The following is a 23,890-nucleotide window of genomic DNA, read 5'->3' as shown; positions in this document are numbered from 1 at the left end:
TTGTTGAGTAAAGTTGGGTCTGGTGACCTCTATTGCTTGAAAGCTTTCTCGCTTGTGCACCGAAAGTTGAACCGAACAAAAACACGTGAAATAATAGTTGTAAGAAGAATCACTAAACCAGCCACTCTTAAAGGAGAACATTGACTAACTAAACCGGGTTTTTTTCGATCTATCGGGTCGTTGTTTGTTGGTTGATGGAGAGCAGCAGCACAGAGCAGACGAGGAACGTGATGCAGAGCCCCAGATCTCCCTCTTCCCAGCCCTATTTGTCAGCCTCCGTCACCGATCCCGTCAAATTAGGCAATGGCGTCCAAGCTTACATCTCTTACCGAGTCATCACCAAGGTCTTCTTCATCCCTGATTCTTAGACTAGGGTTTCTATTTTGTCGCGATTCTATCTAATTGGATGATAAATAAGCTCGAATTGGGGTGTGATTGAGTATGGGTCTTCGTGAATTTTGTTTAATTTCATTCGTTTTGAGGCAGACGAACTTGCCGGAGTATCAAGGGCCGGAGAAGATTGTGATCAGACGGTACAGTGATTTCGTGTGGTTGAGGGATCGGCTTTTGGACAAGTACAAGGGCGTTTTCGTTCCTCCTCTCCCTGAGAAGAGTGCTGTTGGTAAATTAGATTCCTTTCTGTTTTTTTACTTACAACACATTATCTATTTTGACTCAAAGAGATGCTTTGTTGATGCATACGCATCTTATTATCTGTAAAGTTGATTGATGGTTTTAGAGAGTATTGTATCCTTTGTTCAATGAGTTTTAGGTTAGTTATCAGTTAGATGTTTCTGATTACCATCGTGAGTTTAGTTTTTTTTATCTTGGCATTCAAGCTCTGTTAGATCTTTTAGTACGGTGGGATGAGTCAAACATTATGTTTGTTAATACTCTTTTTTCTTTGGCAGAGAAATTCCGCTTTAGTGCTGAATTTATTGAAATGAGGCGAGCGGCATTGGATATATTTGTCAATCGGATAGCATCACACCCTGAGCTTCAGCAGAGTGAGGATCTCAGGACCTTTTTGCAAGCTGATGAAGAGGTAAGAGATCTGGACTTGTGGCGATTTTTTTTTGGTTATTTCCGTCAAGAATGCTCATAAATTGCATGTACTGCGTCCCTGAGGGACTGTACTTTTTATTTTTGGAAGTTTTTTTTTTCTTAGGATTGACAGTTTACCTTTCTCTTCCAGACAATGGAAAGATTCAGGTTTCAGGAAACTGGTATATTCAATAAGAAGCCTGCAGATTTTATGCAAATGTTCAGGGTAAGCACTCCTTTTTCCTTACCATGTTAAAACTATTTTCAACATCATACAAGACCCAGCAGCAGATACATGTTGGGATGCTATTAGGAAGTTCAATCTAAATGTTTGCTTGTCGAGCTAATACTAGACTCACTTAATACAGCATTGTTCTCTGTCATTTCTTGCCTGTAAGTTCAGTTATCTGTAAGAGTTGAAAGCTTCCATTATATTTGTTCCTTAGCTACTCAGAAGTTTATTATGAAATTAGCTTGTGGAGCCAATGGTGAAATTAGCATCTCTTGCAAGTAATTCCTCACATTGTTAAATTCCAGTCGCAAAATCAAGACTTATTAAATGTGGAATTTATTATTGAGTTCCTTCATCCTTCTCTCTATGTTTCATGCCCTTTATTAACTTTAGGGGTGCTCTATTATCTCACAGGATGTGCAATCAAAAGTTAGCGATGCTGTCCTCGGAAAAGAAAAACCTGTCGAAGAAACTACTCCTGAATATGAGAAGCTTAAACACTACATTTTCGAGCTTGAGAACCACTTAGCCGAGGCTCAAAAGCATGCCTATCGCCTCGTCAAGAGGCATAGAGGTAGTAAAAATACATCACAAGTCAGAACTTAATCTATAACGTCTCTCTCACACATTCCATTTTTTCCTTTGCTAGTCTCTGTGATGGATCTTCAAATTTGATTTTTCTTTTATAACCTGATGGCAGAGTTGGGCCAGTCACTGTTGGATTTTGGCAAGGCTGTAAAGCTTCTTGGGGCATGTGAGGGTGAACCTACAGGAAAATTATTTTCCGATCTTGGAACTAAATCAGAACTGGTATCGATTAAGCTCCAGAAAGAGGTATGTGTGTATTGCCACATTTTTGCATATATGCTATTACCCTACTGCTGTTAGATGCTTTTAGCGATCTACCCCTACACTATTCGTAGGCTCAACAAGTCCTGATGAACTTCGAGGAACCCTTGAAGGACTATGTTCGTTATGTGCAATCGATCAAGGTGAGATTGGATTCTCTTGCCCGGCTGCGTTTTTTACTGGTTTTGGACACTACACATGTCTAGACATTAAACTCGACCCTCTTGTTTCTGTTTTGTGTTATCCAGGCAACCATAGCAGAACGAGCCACTGCATTCAAGCAACATTGTGAATTGGCTGAAACAACAAAGCTAAAGGAAATAAACCTGTATGATGAAGGCTTCTCTCTCTCGTATCTGTTCTCTGTCAAATAACCTTACTTTGGAACATTTGTAACTTCTTCTATGTTGTTTAATGCAGTGACAAACTCATGCTCACACGTTCTGACAAAGTAGGAGAAGCTGAGATCGAATACAGAGAGGTAACAACTAACAACTCCAACTTAATCATTGTAGTAATGATTTCTCTCATCTTATTGGTGATTTAACTTGATAATAATAATAATGCAGATGAAAGCAGAGAGCGAGGAAGCAACGATAAGATTTGAGAGGATAGTGAAGAGAATGAACGAGGAGATAGTGAGGTTCCAAGAACAGAAGACGGAAGAGATGGGAGTAGCGTTCCATCAGTTTGCCAAAGGACAAGCTCGCTTAGCAAACGGCATTGCTGATGCCTGGAGAGCTCTTCTTCCCAAACTTGAAGCTGCTTCTTCTGCTTGAATCAAAAAAAAAAACTTGTTTTTCCGTGTGTTTTGGTTTCTAACAATTTCTCGTGTTTTTTGTCTACTTCAACTTTTAGTTATAAACTTGCCTCGTTTCCTTCCACTTGTAAAGATATATGTATGCTGCAGTCTCTTAATCACATACAAATATTAAAACTGAGCTTTTTTTCTTTTAAATCAAGGTTTAATGAATAATTACATTATAAATCAATAAAATTATACCAAAACTCAGTAGCTTCTATGCATTCTCATTCAGTCTTTGTTCATGTGATGCCACTTGGATGTATGGAATATTAGTGTTGGATAAATTGAGTATAAATTAAGTTAGCTACTGGAGCAACAAGACAGTTTGGCCGAGTGGTCTAAGGCGCCAGATTTAGGCTCTGGTCCGCAAGGGCGTGGGTTCAAATCCCACAGCTGTCAAATTTTATTTTTATTCGTTGTCCAGGGTCTTTTATGTCAATTACTAAACCCTAATTTTATAAAGTTAATTCGTCGCCGGTGAAATCCTCTTCCGTTTCATCTATCAGCTCCTCTCAGTGAAGAAGAAGAAGATCCTTTAAACTCTAAACATCAGCAGCTATGGTAAACCAGTTTCTCTCAGCCTATCTTCTACTACATATGGATAGTTTAAGTTTGGTTGTAGATAGTAGTAATAGAGTGTGCTCACTCTCACTCTCTCACTCTCACTCTCACTCTGTGTGTTTATATGTTATATTAATTAGTCGAGGAGAAAGACAAGAGAACCAAAGGAGGAGACTGTCACTCTAGGACCAGCTGTTCGTGATGGTGAGCAAGTCTTTGGAGTTGTTCATATCTTTGCTTCCTTCAATGACACATTCATTGTAAGTTTCTCATTGTCTTCTTTTTTTTTTTTTTTCTTGAATACTCTCATTTACTTTAAACTCTTTATTTCATTTTTTTTTGCAGCATGTGACTGATCTGTCTGGAAGGGAAACTCTCGTTCGTATCACTGGTAAGTTCACGATCCTTTTATCTTTTTATATTTTGCAAAAGGCCTTCGACAATAGACATCATTATTCTGTATATTGGATTTTGATCTCATACAATTCACTAGATGGGTTTGATATGTGTGAAGATTGGTTACAGGTGGAATGAAAGTAAAGGCTGACCGTGATGAGTCCTCTCCTTATGCTGCTATGCTTGCTGCTCAAGATGTTGCTCAAAGATGCAAGGTTTATATCTATTATTTATATATATATGTATTTAGAGCTATTTTTCTTTGGCTTTGGACCCTGGTATCATTTGCGATCTACTTTATATCAGGAGCTTGGCATCACAGCTATGCATGTGAAACTCCGCGCCACTGGAGGAAACAAGACTAAGACCCCAGGTCCTGGTGCTCAGTCTGCCCTCAGAGCTCTTGCTCGTTCTGGCATGAAGATTGGTCGCATTGGTAACAACTTCTATCTTGTTGTATTGTCATTTGTCTTTCCATGACCATTAATAATAAACAAAGCTTCTTTGCCAATGTGTTGCAGAGGATGTGACTCCAATTCCAACCGATAGCACCCGTAGAAAGGGTGGTAGAAGGGGAAGACGTCTTTGATTTGTTTCTTTCTCACAATCTCTCATTTTTTGGTGCTTCTTCTAAATGCCCCACAATTCTTGTTGCTATTGTTTTAAAAGCTTTGCATTTCATTTCTTTTATACGATACATCACTGAAGATGTTTAATTAAAGATAAACTATTTTTATGAAGCAATCAAATTAGTCTGTGAAAATCTATTTAGTTGTTTAGCTAACCCATTTAAAAAATAGAAACGCAGGAAAAAATAAGACAAAGAAACACACCAGGTTCTAAAAGAAGAGAGACAACAAATATAAAAAATTCGGTTTGCATTTAAAATTTAAAAAACGTGTGAAATCAAAGATTATAATTCGTCATAAATGGTAAAGAAAAAAAAATTCTTCGTAAATGGTATAATTTTTTAGGAATGATAAAAATATTTAATGTTTTTCTTCATTCAAATCCAAAGTAGAAAATGTAAGATACATGGCATGGCAGAAGGTAATCTTATTACAACGCATTGAAATAAGAAGAGGTACAAACAAACATGAAAAAGTAAAACAAGTCTAGAAAGTCAAACCCGAACCTTTTAGTTCCTCATCAATGATCATGTCGATTTTGTTCTCCATTTCAGGAGTTAGATAATTTTTCCAGCCACCAACTTCTGCTTTGCGGAAAAAGCTATCGTGATCGACGTTCGTCAGCGTTTTCCCTGTTCTGTTGACCTCCAAACCGCTCAAGTTATCGAAAGAGCATAGTTCAATAATCTTCTCAACCAACCCGCTCTCTTCCTCTTCCTTGGTGAAAGGACATCCCAAGAACTCAGCAAGCCTCTTCAGCTGAGGACAAGGCACCCTTTTCAGTTCCTCGTACTTCATGAAGAGTACACTCTCGGGATTCTTCAAGCTGCCTCTCCAGTAACTGAGGGCGTGATCCCAAATCGGACCGTAGAAGCCAACCCCGCTGCAAAACGACTCGAACATCGACTTCGAGAATGCTTCTAGACACATCCTTCTTCTCACACTTGCTCCTGAAATACCAACGCGATATCAACGCGTCCTTTGCGTTCCTGCACAAGTACACAACCTTGCATGGAGAGTCTTTGAGGCCTTGTTTCACGGTGTGCAAAGGCATGTGAGTCGAAAACAGCCTCGAGGATGATGATGATGATGAGGAGAACTTGGTTAGGTCCGGTGTTGGGCTTTTGAGATACATATCAATCTCGAAGAATGGTACTATGCCATGAGGGTTACCGGATAGCAGTGGATGGTTCAGAGGATCATTATGTTTAGATCTCTCTAAGAGTGCAACCGAGAGTGCCTTGAGCCAAGTTGTGCCGGACTTTGGGAAAGAAGCGAGAATAATATCAGTGTCTTGCGGCTGAAAATTATTCTGGAAGTTGATGACAGCTTGGAGAGTGTTGTAGTAATACCAACATCCTTGGTACTTGCAGAGCTTAACTAGTGAATCTTTGTATGTAGGAACTGAAGAGATCAGTTTCTTCGTTTCTTCACTTACGTTGTCGTCTCTCACGTTCATATTAAGCTCCTTGTCAGCCATTAATTTTATGCTTTGTTACAATAATATGTATGTGTTTTTCTTTCTTTCTTTGGTTGTTGTCACACAAAAATATGTTGGCTCCAAATGCTGTAAACTCAGTTTTAAATAGTACTTCTTCCGTTTCAATTTAATTATCGTTGTAAGATAAAATTTCCGTTACAAAATAAAGATTGTTTTATAATTTCAATGCAAAATTTATTGACAATATTTTTTAATTTATTTTCTATTGATTGAAGATGATTTTATTTTGAAAATATGCACAATTAAATGTTTTCTTAATCCGTGTGCATAAACCTAAAATGACAACTAAATTAAAACGGAGGGAATACTAGAGTTGATAAAAAATAATAATACTAGATTAATTAAGAGCTTTTGTAGCTAAGCTCCCGTAAAAAAAAATAGGTTTAGGGAGCATCTCCAGCCGGCAAAATTCATTTTTCTAAATTGCAAATTATTATTATTATTTTATTATATTTTGGTTTAGGTAGTTAAATTTTTATTTTAACAACAGAATAAAACCATTATTAATTGAACATGTTGGAATTGCTAGAAATCTGATGAACATTTTCGTTTTAGAAAAAAATATTACAAGCTAAGGTTTTGGGTTCTTGTCACGTGAAACAACTAATCAGTGATCATGTAATTAGTGAGTTTTTATTAAAAGCCCGTTTACTATTCCCTCCGTTTCAGTTAATTTATCGTTGTTGAATAAATTTTTCGTTTCAATGTAAGTTTAAAATTTTGATACAAAATTTATTAACAATACTCTCTCGTTTATCTTTCTATTGGTTGAAATATTGTTAAGTGTATATGTAATGATATTTTTATTTTAAAAATATGCAAAAAAAAAAAAAAAATTTTAATATGTGTATAAACTTTAAATGACAATTAAAATGAAACAAAATAGTTGTATTTATAATAAAAAAAATAAAATTTCCTCCTAAATATTACTAGTTGATCATGCATTAGTGGGTGCTGATCAGGCAATTAGTGGGTTGTTTACTAGTTGTATTTATAATAAGAACAAATTTTCCTTAAAATTAATATTTTTTTCTCGTAGCCCACTAATTGATCATTAGTTGTATACTAGTAATATCTTCAAGGAATTTTTTTTCATTAATAAAATCTTCTCTCAACAACCCACTAATTTCCTGATCATTAGTTGTTGGACGTGACAAAAATCCAAAACCCTAGCATATAAATAAATTTTCCTTAAAATTAACCAGGTAATAAGAGATTCACCAGGTAACCCCTGCAAGTAACAACAACCAAAATAAATTTTCTTCGTAGATATTACTAGTTGTATTTGTAATAAAAAAAGTTTACTTGGACCTCCAGTTTAATTACAGTGATTACTGATTACTAGTGTTATATACCATCAGCTTCGGATGCTAGAGGTCCCAAATTCGATTCCGGGTCTCGTGGAAGGCCGTAGCCATATAATAAACTGTGTACGCATGTTATGCTGTATTCGATGAAGAACAATATATGCTTTCATAGTTGACAAGAAAGACAGATAAATAAACACTTCATCCTGTTTGCTTAATATTTTCTTTTCGGTAAACTCGTCTGCTTATTTGTCATACGAAAATCCAGACGATCAAAGCTAAACAAGAACTAGCAAAACCATCGAACCCGTCAGTTCAAATCTGCATTTTCTTTCAGGTTTGTTTTACCATCACAAACGTTTACACAAAGAAAATGTGCCTAATTGCACGCAACATTTGCCAAAAGGATACCCTTGTCATAGTTTTTTTATCGAGCTAGTATTTTGGGTAGGAGACGAGACAAAATAAATCCCAACATTGAACCACGACCAAAAGTTATAAGCTATATGTACAGCACCAAAAAATCTATAGAGTTATTCTGTTTTTGTTTTCCCCATTCTTTTACTCCTTGAGAACTTTTGATTCACTATGTCATGTGGGTCTTTCTGATGAGACCCCTAATGTAAGTAGACCGCGGCTCAGGGACTGTTTTTGTCTGATTCTATTTAACGCGGAACTCAAGTCGGAAACGATTCAAGTTCTGAGTGAACATGTCTCTGTTCTTCGGATCCAATCCCCGCGATATGTCTGTCATAAGACTGTCAAAGCAGGCAGAGAGTCGTTGGTGTTGATCCACTGGCTGCAACATTAAAAATAATGGCTCAAGATTTAGACAACACTTGGGTAAAATGGTAAATAATAGAGAGTTTTGGATCATCACCTGTGACGAGAGGATCTTAGCTTTCAGATCAGAGAAGATCTGGTGAGACAGCAGTTGTAATGAGTTAGACAAATGAACAAAGGCTCACTTCGGAGAACTGCATAAGAGTGAAAAATACACATTACACATACCTGCTCGCTAATAAGAATCAAGCTTAGTATCGGCCTGCTGAGACTCCATTGATTGCCACAATCCTCTAACAAAACTATTTCAAAGAGCGTCTTCAATATCTGCTTGTAATAGAAACCCCGTTTAGACAAAAAGTGTATTAAACGTGTTGCATCTATGCTAAAGAGAGATAGAGGAGTTACCTCGGGAAACAAACTAGGGCAGTCTGCAATGTGCTGTGCAAAACGAATAGCAGCGGGAGAATTTGGTGCTTCACCCATTGTGATGTTGTTGAAATAATATGTAGCAAGGTTGTCTACAGCTATTGCACACTGAAACGATGATATATATATCAGTGCTTAAGAAGAGACATTGTGCAACATGATAAACGGGTCTTAATATTTTTTGAACACATTTCTTACCTGTGATGAAATACTTGTGTCCAACCCCTTGAGTCCAGATTCAAGAGAACCTACGAGATGCATAAAAGTGGCACTATCCAGTTGCAATATGAAGGTAATATAACTGCTACACAAGACCTCGACGAATCCAAAGTATGCCTTTGTAAGCTGAAAGATGAAAGAAATACGATAAGATTTACTGAAAGCATCTGGACGATAAAAAAATGCAGTACCACACATACCTTGTGATATGTTAATATATCTGCCAAGGGTATTGATAAGGTCATCTTCAATGCGATATCAAGTGCATCCGCAAGAGCTGGATCGCCATAGAGTTCAAACACACCGAAGTTGCAATAATTTCCCGAAAGCGCTGCCCATAAGATGATTATCAAGTATCAGAACATAATAAACTAAAGCAACAAACAAGAAAAGATTGATTCTCTTTGGTTCTATAACGTCGAAATCATGTTCTAACCTCTTGACAGAATTGTCAGTGAAACCCAGAACCCCTTGTATTTGAAGGCATATATATCCGCAACATTTGGAAGGGACAAGATCCTTGAACCATAAGCCACAATCAATTTACTGACTTCCCGGAAAAGCAGGATGCCATTTGGGGAAGAAGAATCAAAAGTAAGGCGCTGGTTTTTGTTATGCACAAACTCAGCCATGAACTTCAACAACTGGGTCGTAACCTACATCAACAATCCAAGAAGAGAAGCTGAGAGAAAGAAGGCACCACTATTCAAATAAATAATGGCAGAAAGCGTAAATTCACTGACGTATTACATCAGATATAAGGACACAGGTTATTAACAGTGACCCTTAATACAATCCAACAGAGTAGAATGTAAAACTAAATACCTCTGGTGTGTCGAACCAATTTGAGATCCCTCTCAAAAGAAGTGGCATGTGCGCAGGATAGAGCCAGTCAAACAAAATACCATAACTTTTCTTGCTGAGATCAAAAAGAGAAAGCTTAAATAAATCATAAGATTGCAAAATGTTTATGGATGTCAAAGTAACAAGATGAAGTCAATACCTGCTACTAGCCATTGAAATTCCTCTTAAACTCTTCATCAATCCGATCAGAGCAAACTTCACAGCATCAGTGCGAAACATCGAATCTGGTGTTGATTCCAGGGTGCGGAAAACCTGTCATGATTGAATTTAATAGTAGTTTACTGGCGTATTATAGCAACTTGAACTATATACAAGAACAGAGATTCCATTACACCATAATAATTAGGATATTGAGCTACGCATACAACAGAAAATACAATGCAAATTTCACCATGACCATGTCTTCCTTATGCTTCGACTGGGTTACTTGGTAAGAAGTAACCCAAAACTTTTTCATTCCTTCTTCCATAAAAAAAAACATGCAACCCTATCATTATAACCAGAGAACAGTATGCTGGGCAGATACGTACAGAATCACTATTGTCAATGAAAGCTGCAGAGATAATATGCTGAATGAAAATGGAGACTAACCTGCATAAGTGGTTCCATCGACGTCTTGAACTTTATTGAGCTATCCTCCATGAAAATCAACCAGCCAATAGTGTAGTAAAACGTTGTTCTGCTGCGCGAGCATCTATACTCTTCTAAGAATGGAAACTGCTCTCTCTGGAATATGGCAATTTACATACTGAGATTATTGCTGGTGATACATTACATGATGTCCATAAGAGAAGAGTACTTGGAGAAGAATTACAGTGTGATTAGAAACAATAAAGTTCACCGTCTCCAGCTTCAAAAGCAGCTTCCCGGTCATATATCTACAAGCGAAAACCAAAACAAAAAGTTCAATACGGAAATGCATATGAGCTAATATAACATCAATTTGAACAGGTTGTAACGGATTTACCCAGATGCCAACTCATGAAACAAACTTAACGTGTGACCAATGACTTCTTCACTCTAAAGAAACAAAAGACAGACAGTTTTGAGAATATATGGTTTTGATGCTCCGAGCGGCATGTCAGAAACGGTAAAGAACACAAGATTACCTGTGTATAACATTTTAAGTTCGTAGCAATCTTGCCAACGATAACGTTCAACAGCATAAGATGATCATCGAGTCCACGAAGGTCTTTCAATCTGGCATACAATTGCTGCAACAGAATGGTAGTATCAGGAATAGACATGAAATAAAAAAAAAGTATATAAAAAGGAAACAAGTTTGCATTTACTTTTGATGAATGCATGGCCTGATCACCAACGTAAGACTTTCGAAAATTCTGGAAGAATGCAAGAATCGCACGCTCAAGCCTTTGTTTACTTATTTCACCATATCGCTGTAGAAAGAATGTGTTATTTGATTACTTTACAGATGATATAAAAGTTGCGAATTTAACTGGGAGAAAAGAAAATAAATCACGTGAAGCACAGCCGCACAGGGTTGTTAGGAACGTTACTACAATATAACATACAGTTCACTCAATACTAATATCAAAAACGTTTAATGAGATCACTACTATATATCCATATATGTGGTTTACTCTAATATTCATATATGTGGTTAACTGGTTATACAGGATTATGAACATAAGCTAGACTTACTGATTTACCAGCCGGATGTATTCATGGTGAGTGTTCAAAAAAAAACGCTGATAAACACAAATATTGACGAACATCAAGTAGCAGAACAACCTTTAGGTAACTCATATCTTCGTGTTTAAATCCAAATTTCACCAAATTATAGAACTATGCAATCCAACGAGATTATCTACAAGTATTTTGTTTTTAATTAATCGCAAGCAGATGTCATACCTGTATGTGTAGTCCACTGTCCATGACATCTATTAGCCGCAAAACACGAGAAGAGAGTTCGGCATCAAGCACCTCTTGCGTCTCCATACTGCACCATACATTTAATTTCCAATGTTCATATATTGTTTTGTTCCTCAAACAGACCTAAACGCAATATATATATATATATATATATATATATAATAAAATATTGGATAGCAACTTACCTACAGCCGCTACACTGCTTGATTTTAACAATAGCAGCAACAATATGGACAATCCATGACAATTTTGCTTCAATAAGTGCCAGTTCAGAATTGTCAGCAAACTGAAGTTTCCCTCTTTCCTGTTACACGATCACTCAGCTCAAGCGTTTAGGACACAAAAAACATCGACAGAACAGCAATAAGCTCTACACATAAGAACATTGGCTTTTACCGTATACGATTGCAGAAGCGGCTCCATTGTGTTTATTATATACATGCCAATTCTTTCATACTGCACGATAAGAACCTCAGTTGCAGTTCAATTGTATTAAGATTCAGCATTATCCAACAAACTATGTTAACGAAACAAGGGTGTCGTATGCAACCAAATCCAGTGAAAGGATAACCTGAAATCTGCATAGGTATGGAAAGCCATCCAGCTCATCCTGCAGAACTTCAACTTTATCCAAAGGATGCTCAGTAGGATCATCGGGGACATTAGCCTGGAAAGAGGAAAACAGCAACATATCAAAGAAAAAATACAATTTAGCATGGGGAATCTACCAAAATCAGCGGTGTTATATACCTGCACAGAATCGAATCTGGATATGATAAACCCCTCTGTAATTTTAGGTACAAATTCATCGAGTAGACTTGGTGAATCACCCTTCAAGTATGACACAGATGCTACTAATCTGGACCACATTCCAAGGAGGTGGTACACGCTGCTGCTGGCCCACTGTAAGAAAAAAAAATATTTATGGATTTTGCAAAACTAAGAATAAATTTGAATTGAATGGCTACGGCATTCACTAATATAAACTGAATTGCTTTGAGCTGAATTGCCATGATTATCGCTAATATAAAGCATCTGTAATTTGATTGCTATGGCATTCGCTGATATAAATTGCGAAAATGTACCTGCCATGACTGGAGAGATTTTAGTGTAAACTCTGCCAACAACTGTATCCAGTCACCGTACCCGTCCATCTTCACAAGCTCCGAAAGCTGCAGAGTGCAGACAGATTCATACATACGGTTACATAAGATCTGAATTTAGCAGCCATATAAACCAATAAATGTCCAAATTATAACCTCCAAAAAATTACAGTGATGCCGCACAACAATTACAATTACATGCTGGCATTGTCATCTTGTTATATACAATTACTAAGGAGCGTCTAGAGAGAAATCAATGCAATACGAAGCACCAGAAGATACTGATCAAGCTCCCAGTCTATGATTGTCAACTACCATTTAGGCAAGAGATCCCAAGGAAGAACATCGTTGAAGAGACTAAAACTATATTAGAAACTGTTTCTGGGCTATATTACTGATTTATAAAGAACATATAGCATCAGTATAGTGAAGACCGTCCAACTGTGACATATAGCCAAAGAAACAAGTGTACATTTACCCAAGTACACGAATTGTGACATAAAATTCTAGCTGTGACGCAAATAAAATTATACAAACAGTAATGCGTGAATTAGAAAAGAATTTAGTTGACTTTTACCTGATAATTCAACCTAAAACGCCCAAGTAGACGGCAGAACACATGGTAGTTATCATGATCAGTAAGACCTGATTCAACAAAGTAATTTGTGTTGACGAAGGTAAGGGACCGGGATCAGGGAGATAATATACGTAGACGTACGATCAGGTTAGGTATCAAATATCCAATTAAACACAATATCAACACACAAGTACAGTACAATGTTAACAGACTACATAACTGAGAGGCTCGAACTTCAGTCATGAAGGGTTATAAAATTGTAAATGACACAGTTGCATACAATGCAGCACCTTAAGCTTAAGTTTTACAGTCGGACAGAAAAATTCCAAAGTCATACATCAAACATACCTTTTCCTGTTTGAAGAATTTCTTTGGTTCCAGTCATCAAATGGGCTAAAAATTTAGAGCGGGTAGCATCATCTGTGAACATAGAGCGTCTTACAGAAGCCAATCGCACCAAGCACTCAAGTGCCTAGAAGTTAAAACAGAGGAACATTAACAAATACTCCCTTTGTTTTTAAAAGATGCATATTCTAGACTTTTCACATATATTAAGAAAACTCATTAAATATGCATTGTTTTTTGTGAATAACAATTTTTCATAACTTTTAGCCAATAGAAATTCAATAAACACCATTAATTTTTTTTAAACTTACAATTTTTCATAAAATCATACATTGAAAAAGTAAAAAATGTATCTTTTTGAAACAATTTTTTTTCCCAGAACATACATCTTTTAGGAACAGAGGAAGTATTAATTTGAGTCATTTAAAGCTACCTAGTACCTACTGTGTGCTAACTGTAAATAAATTAATCAGATGATCAATGATATTACTCAATTAGAAACACCTGTCCACACAATACGAGTGGATAGAAATGAACTGAAAATCATTTTCCTTTGATGTAAAACATGCCTTTATGCTTCTTCTCATCAAGAACTGAAAAAATATAGACATACCTCTTTCGAAAGAGGTGAGTCTGTACTACCATAATAATCGAAAAATATCTGCAGCGTGGAGGGATCCTCCAATACGGACCTCCAGGACGTTGGTATCTACAAATTATCGGTAACACAAGAAGTTATAACATCACGAAAATCGAGTACCACATAAACATAGGCACTAAGCAATCACAAACAGGATGAACATAACACGATATTAATGTTCTACCTGAACTGTGCCAACCTCTTCTGTGCTTTCATCGATTGAAGTTCCAACAAAATCAAACGATACACACCTCAGCGCAAGGGAAAGTGCCAATTCTTGTAAACGTCCGGCAGCTGATTAAAAAACATAACGTCTGACTCATTACTAATGAACTAACAGGAAAAAGAAAATGAAATTCTCATGCTATGCCTAGACCAAAACATTCCATTAGCATATATTTTCAAGATGGCATTTACAGCTCAAAGGTGGATGAGGGGATATAATGAAAAGCCTGACAAAGATGACTCATCCAACAGTTAGAATTTCCAGAGGTGGTATCCATTAATATACAGCCAGCAAAATTCACACATGCGCAACCAACAATCTAGGTTGATGGCATCAATGCATAAGATGAAGTTCATAATATTACCATTATTTTTCAGATAGCTTAATGAGGTCAAAGCTATTTGGAATATTTGAAATAAGGATTGATCCCTGAAGTTGCATGCAACCCTCCGGTGACGTGTAGAAGGCAGTCCTGGATTAGGCTATAAGAATTGAACAAAAGAAGATGGAGAAATGTCAATAAGTATTTCACAAAAGTAAATAAATGGACAATATTTTGTGACCCATTCAATATCTAATATAATGCACGTTGTAACATATACCTGTCTAACAAAAACCACCATTTGAAATCTTTAAGAAGTGCATTTGAAATATACTTTAAGGAATGGTGGAAACAGACAGTATAGTTATATTGAGCACAACACTCTTACTGTATCTGTAACAGACAGATACTTTAGATCGCATAGAAGCAAAAGAAGGCAACTCAAAACTAATATGAATCTGAAGCAATAAGCAATCCATGTCAAGAAACACAGTGAGTAATTCCAGCCTTTGTTAAGATATTTATACACCATAAACCACTAACCTGATTCATTTCCTGCACAAGTTGATCCAAAATTCTTAAGCCGATAGCATAGTGATCCGCAGAACCCTATTCAAACAAAATTTATGACAGATCATATTCAGTAAGCTCCTGTTAAGAAAATCTGAAAGTTCTACAAAAGTAACATCCACATGGGTTTCTGCAATCAACAGAGCAGTAAGAAATAAAGATAAAACAGTAACCATGCACCCACGAAGATGCACCACCTGTTCCAAGAAGTTTGTAGATTCCTTCACCACATCCCTGAATCTATCACCATCTAACCATCCAAGCTTTGTGAGCCGGCAAAGCAGTTGAATGAGCGAAGCAATAACAAATGGTTGCATCTCCGGTCCTCTTGTAGCCAGATAGTTCACTATATAAGCTCCTAAACAAAACCAACAGAACACCAGAAACAAGTAAGTTATGAAATCCCAGAAAAGAGATATCTAGTCATTTAGTTTGAATGACTGGATAAGAAGTTTACTGATATCAAGGCGAAGATTCAGCGGAAGGGAATGATCCGTCACTTGCTTCAACAAACTCGAGCTGGCGAGCATCAAGGAATAAGGTTGTGATGAATTGTCGAGAATGTATTGACATTGCGGTATATAATCCTTATTCACGGAAAAGCATCTCAGACTATTTTCAGCGTGAGCCCTCTCAGCTGTATCCTGTGAGTTGTATAATCTCTCGCATAACGCCTCAAGTTGCGCCAAGCTCTCCATTGGTAACGAAGCAGAATCTGACCAACAAGGTAGAAAAGAACAGATACCACTACCGTTTTAACAAGAATATTTATATAAGATTTTAGTTTATTACAGAGTATCCTGATTTATGAAGTATTCAGTGGCAGCAAAGAAGGGAATGAATCATTACAATTAACAATGAATCAAACAAGCTTCATGAGAAAAATCAAATGACACAGCTCCACAATCCTTAAGAAAACGAAATAGCAAGATCCAAACAAAGATGGAACAACATTAACAAATGAAAAAGTGCACTAGTAAGTTGACCATGTACAAATTCAATGAGCTACCAGTATACATCACTTAGATGTCATACAAAATAGAGGGAAAGAGAGAGCGAATACACAAGTAGTGATAGAAAAAAAATGATAGCCTAATGGCAGAGTCAAGTTCCTAACTCTGGATGATGGAAAAGTATTGAAGCTGTGTATCACCTAACTCCACCTCAGTACCGGGGTTGATTTCTGTTTAAAACGTCAAAAATCAAACTTCAGTCGCCACACAAGCCACACAAAACGCCATACATAAGAGTGAAAGCTACAACTCTATATGAGACTTCAAGCCACACACGATCGAATACCGCTATAAGTTTAGCACATGACTTGACCATATCATTCCGCCACAGCTACATCCTAGGGACTCGCAAGGAAAGTGTATTGACGAAACATTAAACGGAATCATATGCTACGCTAAATCATCATAGACATTCGATACAATGCAAGAACACGATTGAAGAAACGGCTACAGTGAGGAAATGAGCTACATAGAAAACCTAGATTTCGTATTTTCAATCACATCCTAACCATTATAAGTAAACACTACACGAATACGATTCATCATCGATCTTCATCGCTTTACGAAGCACACGATAAACCATCGAGCAAATAAAAAAAAAACGGAAACCAACGATGTGAGCAAAACAAACTTCGCCTCACCAGAGATTGAGCTGGTAGCCACTCCGATTACGTTAATCGGCAAGTTTTTCCGGCGAACTGGAACCTCGATCAGCGAAGCGTCGTCGGTAACAGCGAGAACGAAGAAGAGACGTGCAGTCTGATCAGGCGAGTGTGTAACTTCCTTTTTTTCGTTTTATAGAGCCTCTCGCCCACTCGGCTCGTGTTACAATATGGGCCAAACCCTAATTTAATGGGCCTAAGCCCATAAATATGTCGGGCTTGGCAGTATCTCTAACTGACTTAACGCGAAGGCGGCCGCTGAAATTCTAGCGGTCAACAAAACAAATAAGCAATTAGTATATGTTTGACCAAGTTAAATTGTATAATCGGCTCAAATTTTCTTCATCAACTTCTAATCTACCCCCACCAAACTGCAATCGTCTGGGTATTGTCAAACATGATTCTTCTCACCTTAAATATGATTACTAACGATTATATAATACATTTTTGAATGATGTGATGTCAGCCTAAGAGAATTCAATTACGAGTGGTTAAACAAATAAATTCTTGGTCAATTTTTTTTCAAAACATTTTCGTTACACGGAAACGTTACAAGGATATTTTGTTTTAAGCATAAAGATAGGTACTTATGATGTTATTGTAGTCACTAATTTTTTTTTATATAAAATATCTCGAGTGTAGATGGTTGTATGACTATTACGGCTTAACGCTTTTTGACTGAATTGGCGTCTTGTATATTAAGTCGTGAACGTTTCTTTGAAAATCTTCCTCTTTCTTTCATGTTCATTTGTGAACTTTTTATGAGTTATTAGTAACATCTGAGCTGAGCTAGCTTCTCGTATCAAATCTTTAGTAGGCTTGAATCCACCATCACATATTTTTTATCATTGCTCTTTTAGTTATAACGCAAAATTATAACATATCTACACTGACAACCTAAAAAACTAAATGATTGTGATCTGTAATCGAATAGTTGATATTGTATAAGGTTGATACAATGATACCTAGAATTAGATGATTCTGATATATAAGGTTGATAATGGTCAACCAAGTTGCTTTGGTCTAGTGGTATAGGAGCTCCAGCTGGAGTGCCCGCCCCTGGGTTCGAGCCTTGGCCACTGCGGAAATTTACATATGGGCTGCAGCATCCGAGACCGAAGACCGTTACACGGTGAGCCACATGGTGACGCCCTGGCAGCGTCCTTGCTCACTTCGGTCTCTAGTCTGGACCACCTCGGTGGGGCCAGGATACTCGGTTAGCAAAAAAAAAAAAAAAGGTTGATAATGGTCCAACTATTCGTATTTGTTCATTACTATATTGGAGTTATCTTGAATAGACGTAACATGTAAAAACAGTTGCCATTTATATGTAATTTAAAATTTTAACAAAAAGTTGATATATGTGACATATACATTCGACAAAAGATATATAAATTAAGAAAAATACAAACCCGTAAAAATATACCTTAGATCTAAAAAGGATAACAAACATTTTGCAATCAGGCGATGATCACATTATTAGAAAAATGCGTATAAAAACTTGAAAACTATTTGAAAAAAGGTTTGATAGTGGCGACGACCTTCTTGAATTGGTCGAGAAACGACGAGTACGACACCGTCCCATCGTTCCCAGCGAGAACTCTATATTTATCCTTCCTCGTGAAGTTAGTACACTCAAACCCTAACGTAGCCGCCAAGATTCTCTGCACATAATTAGCCACGTCATACGGACTCTTCCCTGATGAACACGTTGCCTCCACTTCGAGCTGGTTCAAGAACGTCACCTCGTAAACCGGTCTAGGGTTCATGAAAAAGAAGATGGGGTCAAAAGCCTTCCAGCCTCTGGCGGTAGTCGCATGAAAGAAACCAACTCTATAGTTCATCGCCACGGGAACGATCTTATCAGTTAACTCCGCGAAGAGCGCGCTAAATCTAAGCAGAAACGGCTCGCGACAAGTGGTTCCCTCGGGATATACCACTAAGTCCCCGTTAGATAACTCTTTCTTGATAATCTCGGCGTCTACGTCTCGAACTCGAGTTAAACGAAACGTTGGAATCGGAGATAGAATCTCGGATAAGCGAGAAACGGAGTAGGTAACAGCTGGGATGCTACGGCCGAGCACATAGGATAATATGACCGGGTCCATTACGGTTCTATGAGTACATACGAATAGTACGCCTTGGTTTCCAGCGGATGCTGGTGCTGGAGGCTTTCCTTTTACGATGAACCGAATGTTGAATATGCGTGAGACATAAGGTATGGCCCATAACGGGAGCATGGACCCGATGAAGAGACGAACCACGGCTAGGACTATTCCGAAAGGGATCCAGAGAAGGATGAGGAGTGCGGTGGCTGGTGTCGGCAGCTTCACTAAACGTCCATCGTGGAATATAACTGGTAACAGCTGCACATGCAAACGCTGGACGTTGTAGTTCGATGGAACGGGTGCGCGAACTTGCTCCTATATATACACAAAGATATACGATCATTAAATTGACATATTAGAATGAGCGTTGGTATGGAAAAATGTCTGTTAGTTTAAAATATTTCAGGTCCATATTAGAAAATAAGAAACGGAATTTAATTTTGATAAAACATGGTCTATATCTTATCTTTAGTGAAAGTAATCAAAACTTGCTTTTTAGAAATGAAGAAAATCAAATATGCAACAAAATAATAAAAAACAATTTATTTAAATATCATATTATTAAAATAATTTCGATTTCTACCTAATTAGCATGTAAGAGTTTTTTTTTTTAAAAAAAAAATTGATTTTTTTTCCATTTTTTAAAAGTGACTGTAACATTTTTTTAAATAAAATTACAATTCACTCAAATATTATAACGTTTTTCTTTTCGTAATTCTTACCTCACATAACGATAGGAAAGTTTGAGAGCCCGAGATAATCGGTCGTCCAAGACCTAGTTGAGGTCTTCGATCTTCAAACAAGTTAGCCACACTGTTGAAAATGGATCTATCGACATCAGATTCCTGAATAAAACCGGTGGCATAACCGAAACGGTTGATGATTATCTCTGTACCGATGACCTCATCGGCTCTAAGATGGTCTTTAGCGAATCTCTCCACCATAACTCGTGGCATTCTTGTGACAACGACTCTCTTCTCGCACGAACCAAACACTCTCCAAGCATCCATGCTTATATCATCCATGTAGAATTTAGGAAGCACGGCTCGAGCCACTGATTCTATCTCCGATTCGCGCAAACCAGCCGTTGCAACGAAGATCATCAGCTTAAGGCTACCGTTTCTGTAGCCCAAAACGTCAAGGAGTGCTATGATAGGCCATAGAAACAGCAGAAGTGTGTAACGAATTAATCCTGATGCCTCGAAAGCCATGAGCATGAAGTAAGCGAAAGGTTTTGGGGTTTTCAGTAGAGTTCCTTCGAGCTCCGACACGACTGAATACGATGTTGTCGTTGATGACTCCATCACCACTCAATTGTTTCTTTGGGTTTCGGTTTGTTTGGTTATGAAAAGTATTTGATCATATAGTTAGTTTTTATAAGGTTTGAATTAACTTGTCTCTAATGCAATATCACACGGCAGTTTATCAGTTTCGCAACCACTTTTATTTTGTTTTGTTGAACGCATTAATTTATTTGTGGTGGATCAATAAATATATATACCTGGATTACACATTAATGATTCATAATAATCCTGAAGTCAATGTGCATTGGAATAATATTAGACTAAATTTTGATATGCACTTTGAAAGCCTGGAATTATTTTTGTTGTCAAAAAATATTTAATAAAAATTATAATTTTAGATATAATTTATATATTTTAAGTTTTATACATAACTTTTTCATTTTTATATCTGATTTACTTTCCTTTAATAGGATAAATGTTTGGATTACAGAATTTTAGTTTTTCTATCTTAAATTCTTAAATAAACGCTATAGTTTTATTTTATGATATGAAATATTTTCATCATTTGAGATGGGAGCATTCAATTACAAGTTTGGTTCATTTTCAGTTTTTTTTTGCTTTATATGAATCAGTTACCATATTAAAACCATATCTACTTCGATTCGTTTTAGTTTATATACTTCTTGTTTTTGGTTTATTCAATTTTATACTAAGAACTATAACTATGTTTATTTTTCATAAATTTTATGGATATTAGTTAATATGATTTGAAATCAGATTTATTAAAATATAAAGATATTTTCAATGCTCTAAATACTTTCATTACTTTTCATGAGTATATTGTATGTTTGATGGAATAATCCATAAAATATAAATGTAAAAATATTTGTAATACCCTGATCCATCGCTTAATAAGATGATAGAAATTTACTTAATTTTATAGTTTATCAAGTAAATCAATACCTATTTATATTTTAAAATTTAACGTCACCACTCTTTATTTAATACTAATCCGAAATTAAAATTTGACAAAATAATCCGAAATTAAATTAATATAAATTATAATAATTTTGAAATTAGTTTTATGAAATTATAAAACGAAATATACATTTAAATTTAATATAAAAGTTATTGAAAGGTTTTATTAATATACATTTAATAGTATATTTTTATTTGATTAAAATCAGATTTATCAAAACATAAAAAAAAAAAATTTGTATTCCACATACTTTCAATACTTTTGATTACTATTTTTATAGTTAATGGAATAACCTGTAAAAATATAACTGTAAAATATTTATAATAACCCAATTCATCTTTATTTCTTTTTAAATTAATTTTTTAACTTTGGAATATATCATCACCACAAAAAATATCTGAAAATGAAATATATCACACATTGATTTTGTATAATAGTTGGAGTAATAGTTCTGGCATGATGAATTTTATATAGGAGTTGCATGGGTTGTGGGTGAATTAAAATATTCTAGAAACCAATTTCAATAAAATATACCATATATTATCTGGTTGGTTTTATTACAAAATATAAAACTATGCTTAGCATTTAAATTGATGGCACGAGCATTATATTCGGGATACTCTATTGTCATTATAAAAATATGGTGCTTATATGTTAGAAATAGACTAATAAATTAGTTATAAATGTGCAAAATACATTTAATTTTTCTATGTAGTATTTCCTTATTGATTTTTTCTTTTAAAAAGAAAAGCTAAGGGCAAAACTTGTAATATTTAAGATGAATCAAAAGTTATTTTTCAAATGTACTTCAGTATTAATAATGTAGATACCGGACCTCATGTGTTTTGTGTTTTTTTTTTAAGTTGTAACTTAGTTTAAGATCTGTGACTCGCAAGGCATGAGTATCGTATATACAAATATTTTTACGTACTATTATTTACTTGCGTTTTACGTATTATTTTACATATTATGAAATGATAAAATAAGAAATATATATTGAATAATTAAAAGATCTGCAAGTGTTATATATGTAATTAAATTAGCACATGCATATAAATCAAAACAACCATTGTTATTTATTTTCAATCATTTAATGGTAACAAATCCAAATAATCACTTTTATATATTTTATATGATTTATAATTAAATTTATTAACACATATATATAGTAAATTTCTAATATGACTATTGAAATGAACATTCCTACTCATACGATTTTATGATAATTCGTATCTTCTTATAACAAAAATTTTAAATCATTGATAACAATTTTTTGATATGAGACTTTTAACAGTTTTAATAATTTATAATCATTTATTAAATTCAATACAAATTTTGAAATTAAAATTTTAAATTCTCAATACTTGTTCAATGAAAATTTTAAAATTAATTATTTATGTATTTTATATGGTATATAGGTTAATTTAAGCGATATATATATATATATATATATATACATATATCTAAATATTAATTAAACGAGACTTCCTACTCATGTGGTTTTATGATCTTTTGTATCTTGTTATAATTTTTTTTAAACCATTGATCACAAAAATTTTATATGTGAAAATATATCATATGCAGTACGAAAAAAACTAATTTTTATTATATGGTTAATGTGATTAAATTAAATTAAATTAAATGATAGAAGATACACAAAGTGATATTAAATTTTTATTATTCAAAATCATTAATTGTTAGTAATGGATGAAATTGGATCATCAACGACCGAAGTGAGTGCTTTCTAAGCAAGGAGAAGAGCCGTCTCAGTTCATCATAGTCACCTGGTTCACAAGTACTAGCAAAAAGTTTCATATATACTTTAATCATATTAGGTGATTCGTAAATTTTATTTATAAAAAGATAAAAAAAATTATACATTAATGATTAGTTTAGTGAAAATGTATGGTATATGTTTAGACTAACCTTTTGTTTTAATGATTATACAAATCATGGAATAACCTACTTTCTAATGATCTAAAATTCATAATGACGATGACATTTGTCATAGCTTAAATGCTGTAATGTTTTCAAATAATACAAGGGAAGGGACGATACACATAAGAGTTACAATCAACAAAACAAATAGTGTTAGCAAAGAAGAAAAAATGGAATAATTTGATGGCTTAACTTTCACCAACCTTTTAGCAAAAAAAGAGAAGAAGAAGAAGAAGAAACTTTGACCAACTTGCTTCCGAGTTTTGGTCGGGCTGCACCAATATTAGGTCACGTGTACACCTAAATATACAAATAGAATTTAAAATTTTTCTTTTTTTTTTGGTAAAAGTAGTATTTTAAATTCGTTGCACCATCTATACTATTAAAGTAGAATCCTTCTTATAAATCTGCCCCTGAATTTTCTTATTAATTACAAAACATTTCATTTCTTTTTTCAATTACTTTTAATGGTTTTCAGAAATTAAAAGCCCAACACATTTGCTTCTGTCCAACAAAACAAAACAGCCCAATAATTTAAAAACTTAAAGTCAAAGAAGCTCAACAATATTTTCTTTTAAAAACAATTATAAGTCAATTTAAATACATAATTATTATTTAATATTTGTGTAATTATAATTTAATATTTATGCA

General features: G+C 35.2%; 5 protein-coding genes and 1 non-coding gene across 9 annotated transcripts; 3 read left to right on the top strand and 3 right to left on the bottom strand.

Annotated features, from left to right (window-relative positions):
- The first annotated feature begins 84 nt into the window (after window positions 1–84).
- LOC103846958 (sorting nexin 1) lies at window positions 85–3,071 on the top strand. Its single transcript, XM_009123971.3, has 10 exons — window positions 85–344; window positions 487–622; window positions 912–1,045; window positions 1,196–1,270; window positions 1,691–1,850; window positions 1,977–2,110; window positions 2,200–2,268; window positions 2,374–2,453; window positions 2,546–2,606; window positions 2,695–3,071. The coding sequence occupies exons 1-10, from the start codon at window positions 195–197 to the stop codon at window positions 2,902–2,904; spliced, it is 1,209 nt and encodes a 402-aa protein (XP_009122219.1). The 5' UTR covers window positions 85–194; the 3' UTR covers window positions 2,905–3,071.
- Window positions 3,072–3,249: 178 nt separating this feature from the next.
- Window positions 3,250–3,329, top strand: TRNAL-UAG. The gene has a single exon. It is a non-coding gene; the product is annotated as a tRNA-Leu (tRNA).
- LOC103846956 (40S ribosomal protein S14-2) lies at window positions 3,267–4,631 on the top strand. Its single transcript, XM_009123970.3, has 6 exons — window positions 3,267–3,491; window positions 3,632–3,751; window positions 3,837–3,882; window positions 4,017–4,102; window positions 4,194–4,323; window positions 4,409–4,631. Exons 1-6 carry the CDS (start codon window positions 3,489–3,491, stop codon window positions 4,474–4,476), a joined length of 453 nt encoding a protein of 150 aa, XP_009122218.1. The 5' UTR covers window positions 3,267–3,488; the 3' UTR covers window positions 4,477–4,631.
- On the bottom strand, window positions 4,408–7,387 carry LOC103847563 (cytosolic sulfotransferase 1-like). The gene is given in 2 exon segments (XM_033281492.1): window positions 4,408–5,438; window positions 5,440–7,387. Coding segments are annotated over 2 exon segments (993 nt in total). The 5' UTR covers window positions 5,997–7,387; the 3' UTR covers window positions 4,408–5,002.
- Window positions 7,388–7,683: 296 nt separating this feature from the next.
- On the bottom strand, window positions 7,684–17,093 carry LOC103846955 (exportin-7). Of its 4 annotated transcripts, none has more exons than XM_018655723.2 (30): window positions 16,950–17,088; window positions 16,413–16,478; window positions 15,753–16,010; window positions 15,493–15,653; window positions 15,269–15,334; window positions 14,768–14,885; window positions 14,362–14,471; window positions 14,151–14,246; window positions 13,541–13,664; window positions 13,193–13,260; window positions 12,598–12,684; window positions 12,263–12,415; window positions 12,084–12,179; window positions 11,909–11,968; window positions 11,698–11,816; window positions 11,492–11,579; window positions 10,912–11,016; window positions 10,729–10,833; window positions 10,587–10,639; window positions 10,434–10,497; window positions 10,211–10,345; window positions 9,759–9,871; window positions 9,581–9,674; window positions 9,192–9,411; window positions 8,956–9,086; window positions 8,735–8,881; window positions 8,516–8,644; window positions 8,336–8,434; window positions 8,205–8,243; window positions 7,684–8,123 (listed from the first exon to the last, which is right to left on the bottom strand). In XM_018655723.2, exons 3-30 carry the CDS (start codon window positions 15,991–15,993, stop codon window positions 7,986–7,988), a joined length of 3,159 nt encoding a protein of 1,052 aa, XP_018511239.1. In that variant the 5' UTR covers window positions 15,994–16,010; window positions 16,413–16,478; window positions 16,950–17,088; the 3' UTR covers window positions 7,684–7,985. The 4 variants fall into 4 exon arrangements, with proteins under 4 accessions (XP_018511239.1, XP_033137382.1, XP_018511237.1 ...); XM_033281491.1 differs by having other exon boundaries at window positions 16,449–16,478; window positions 16,950–17,084; XM_018655721.2 differs by lacking the exon at window positions 16,413–16,478 and having other exon boundaries at window positions 16,950–17,093.
- Window positions 17,094–18,276: 1,183 nt separating this feature from the next.
- Window positions 18,277–23,882, bottom strand: LOC103846954 (glycerol-3-phosphate acyltransferase 7). Its single transcript, XM_009123966.3, has 2 exons — window positions 19,801–23,882; window positions 18,277–19,393 (listed from the first exon to the last, which is right to left on the bottom strand). Exons 1-2 carry the CDS (start codon window positions 20,380–20,382, stop codon window positions 18,479–18,481), a joined length of 1,497 nt encoding a protein of 498 aa, XP_009122214.1. The 5' UTR covers window positions 20,383–23,882; the 3' UTR covers window positions 18,277–18,478.
- Window positions 23,883–23,890: the final 8 nt, after the last annotated feature.

The sequence above is a fragment of the Brassica rapa genome, chromosome A10 (assembly GCF_000309985.2).
Source record: "Brassica rapa cultivar Chiifu-401-42 chromosome A10, CAAS_Brap_v3.01, whole genome shotgun sequence".
Lineage (NCBI taxonomy): Eukaryota > Viridiplantae > Streptophyta > Magnoliopsida > Brassicales > Brassicaceae > Brassica > Brassica rapa.
Note: the sequence above shows the minus strand (reverse complement) of the source record. Positions and strands in the feature narration are given on the sequence as shown.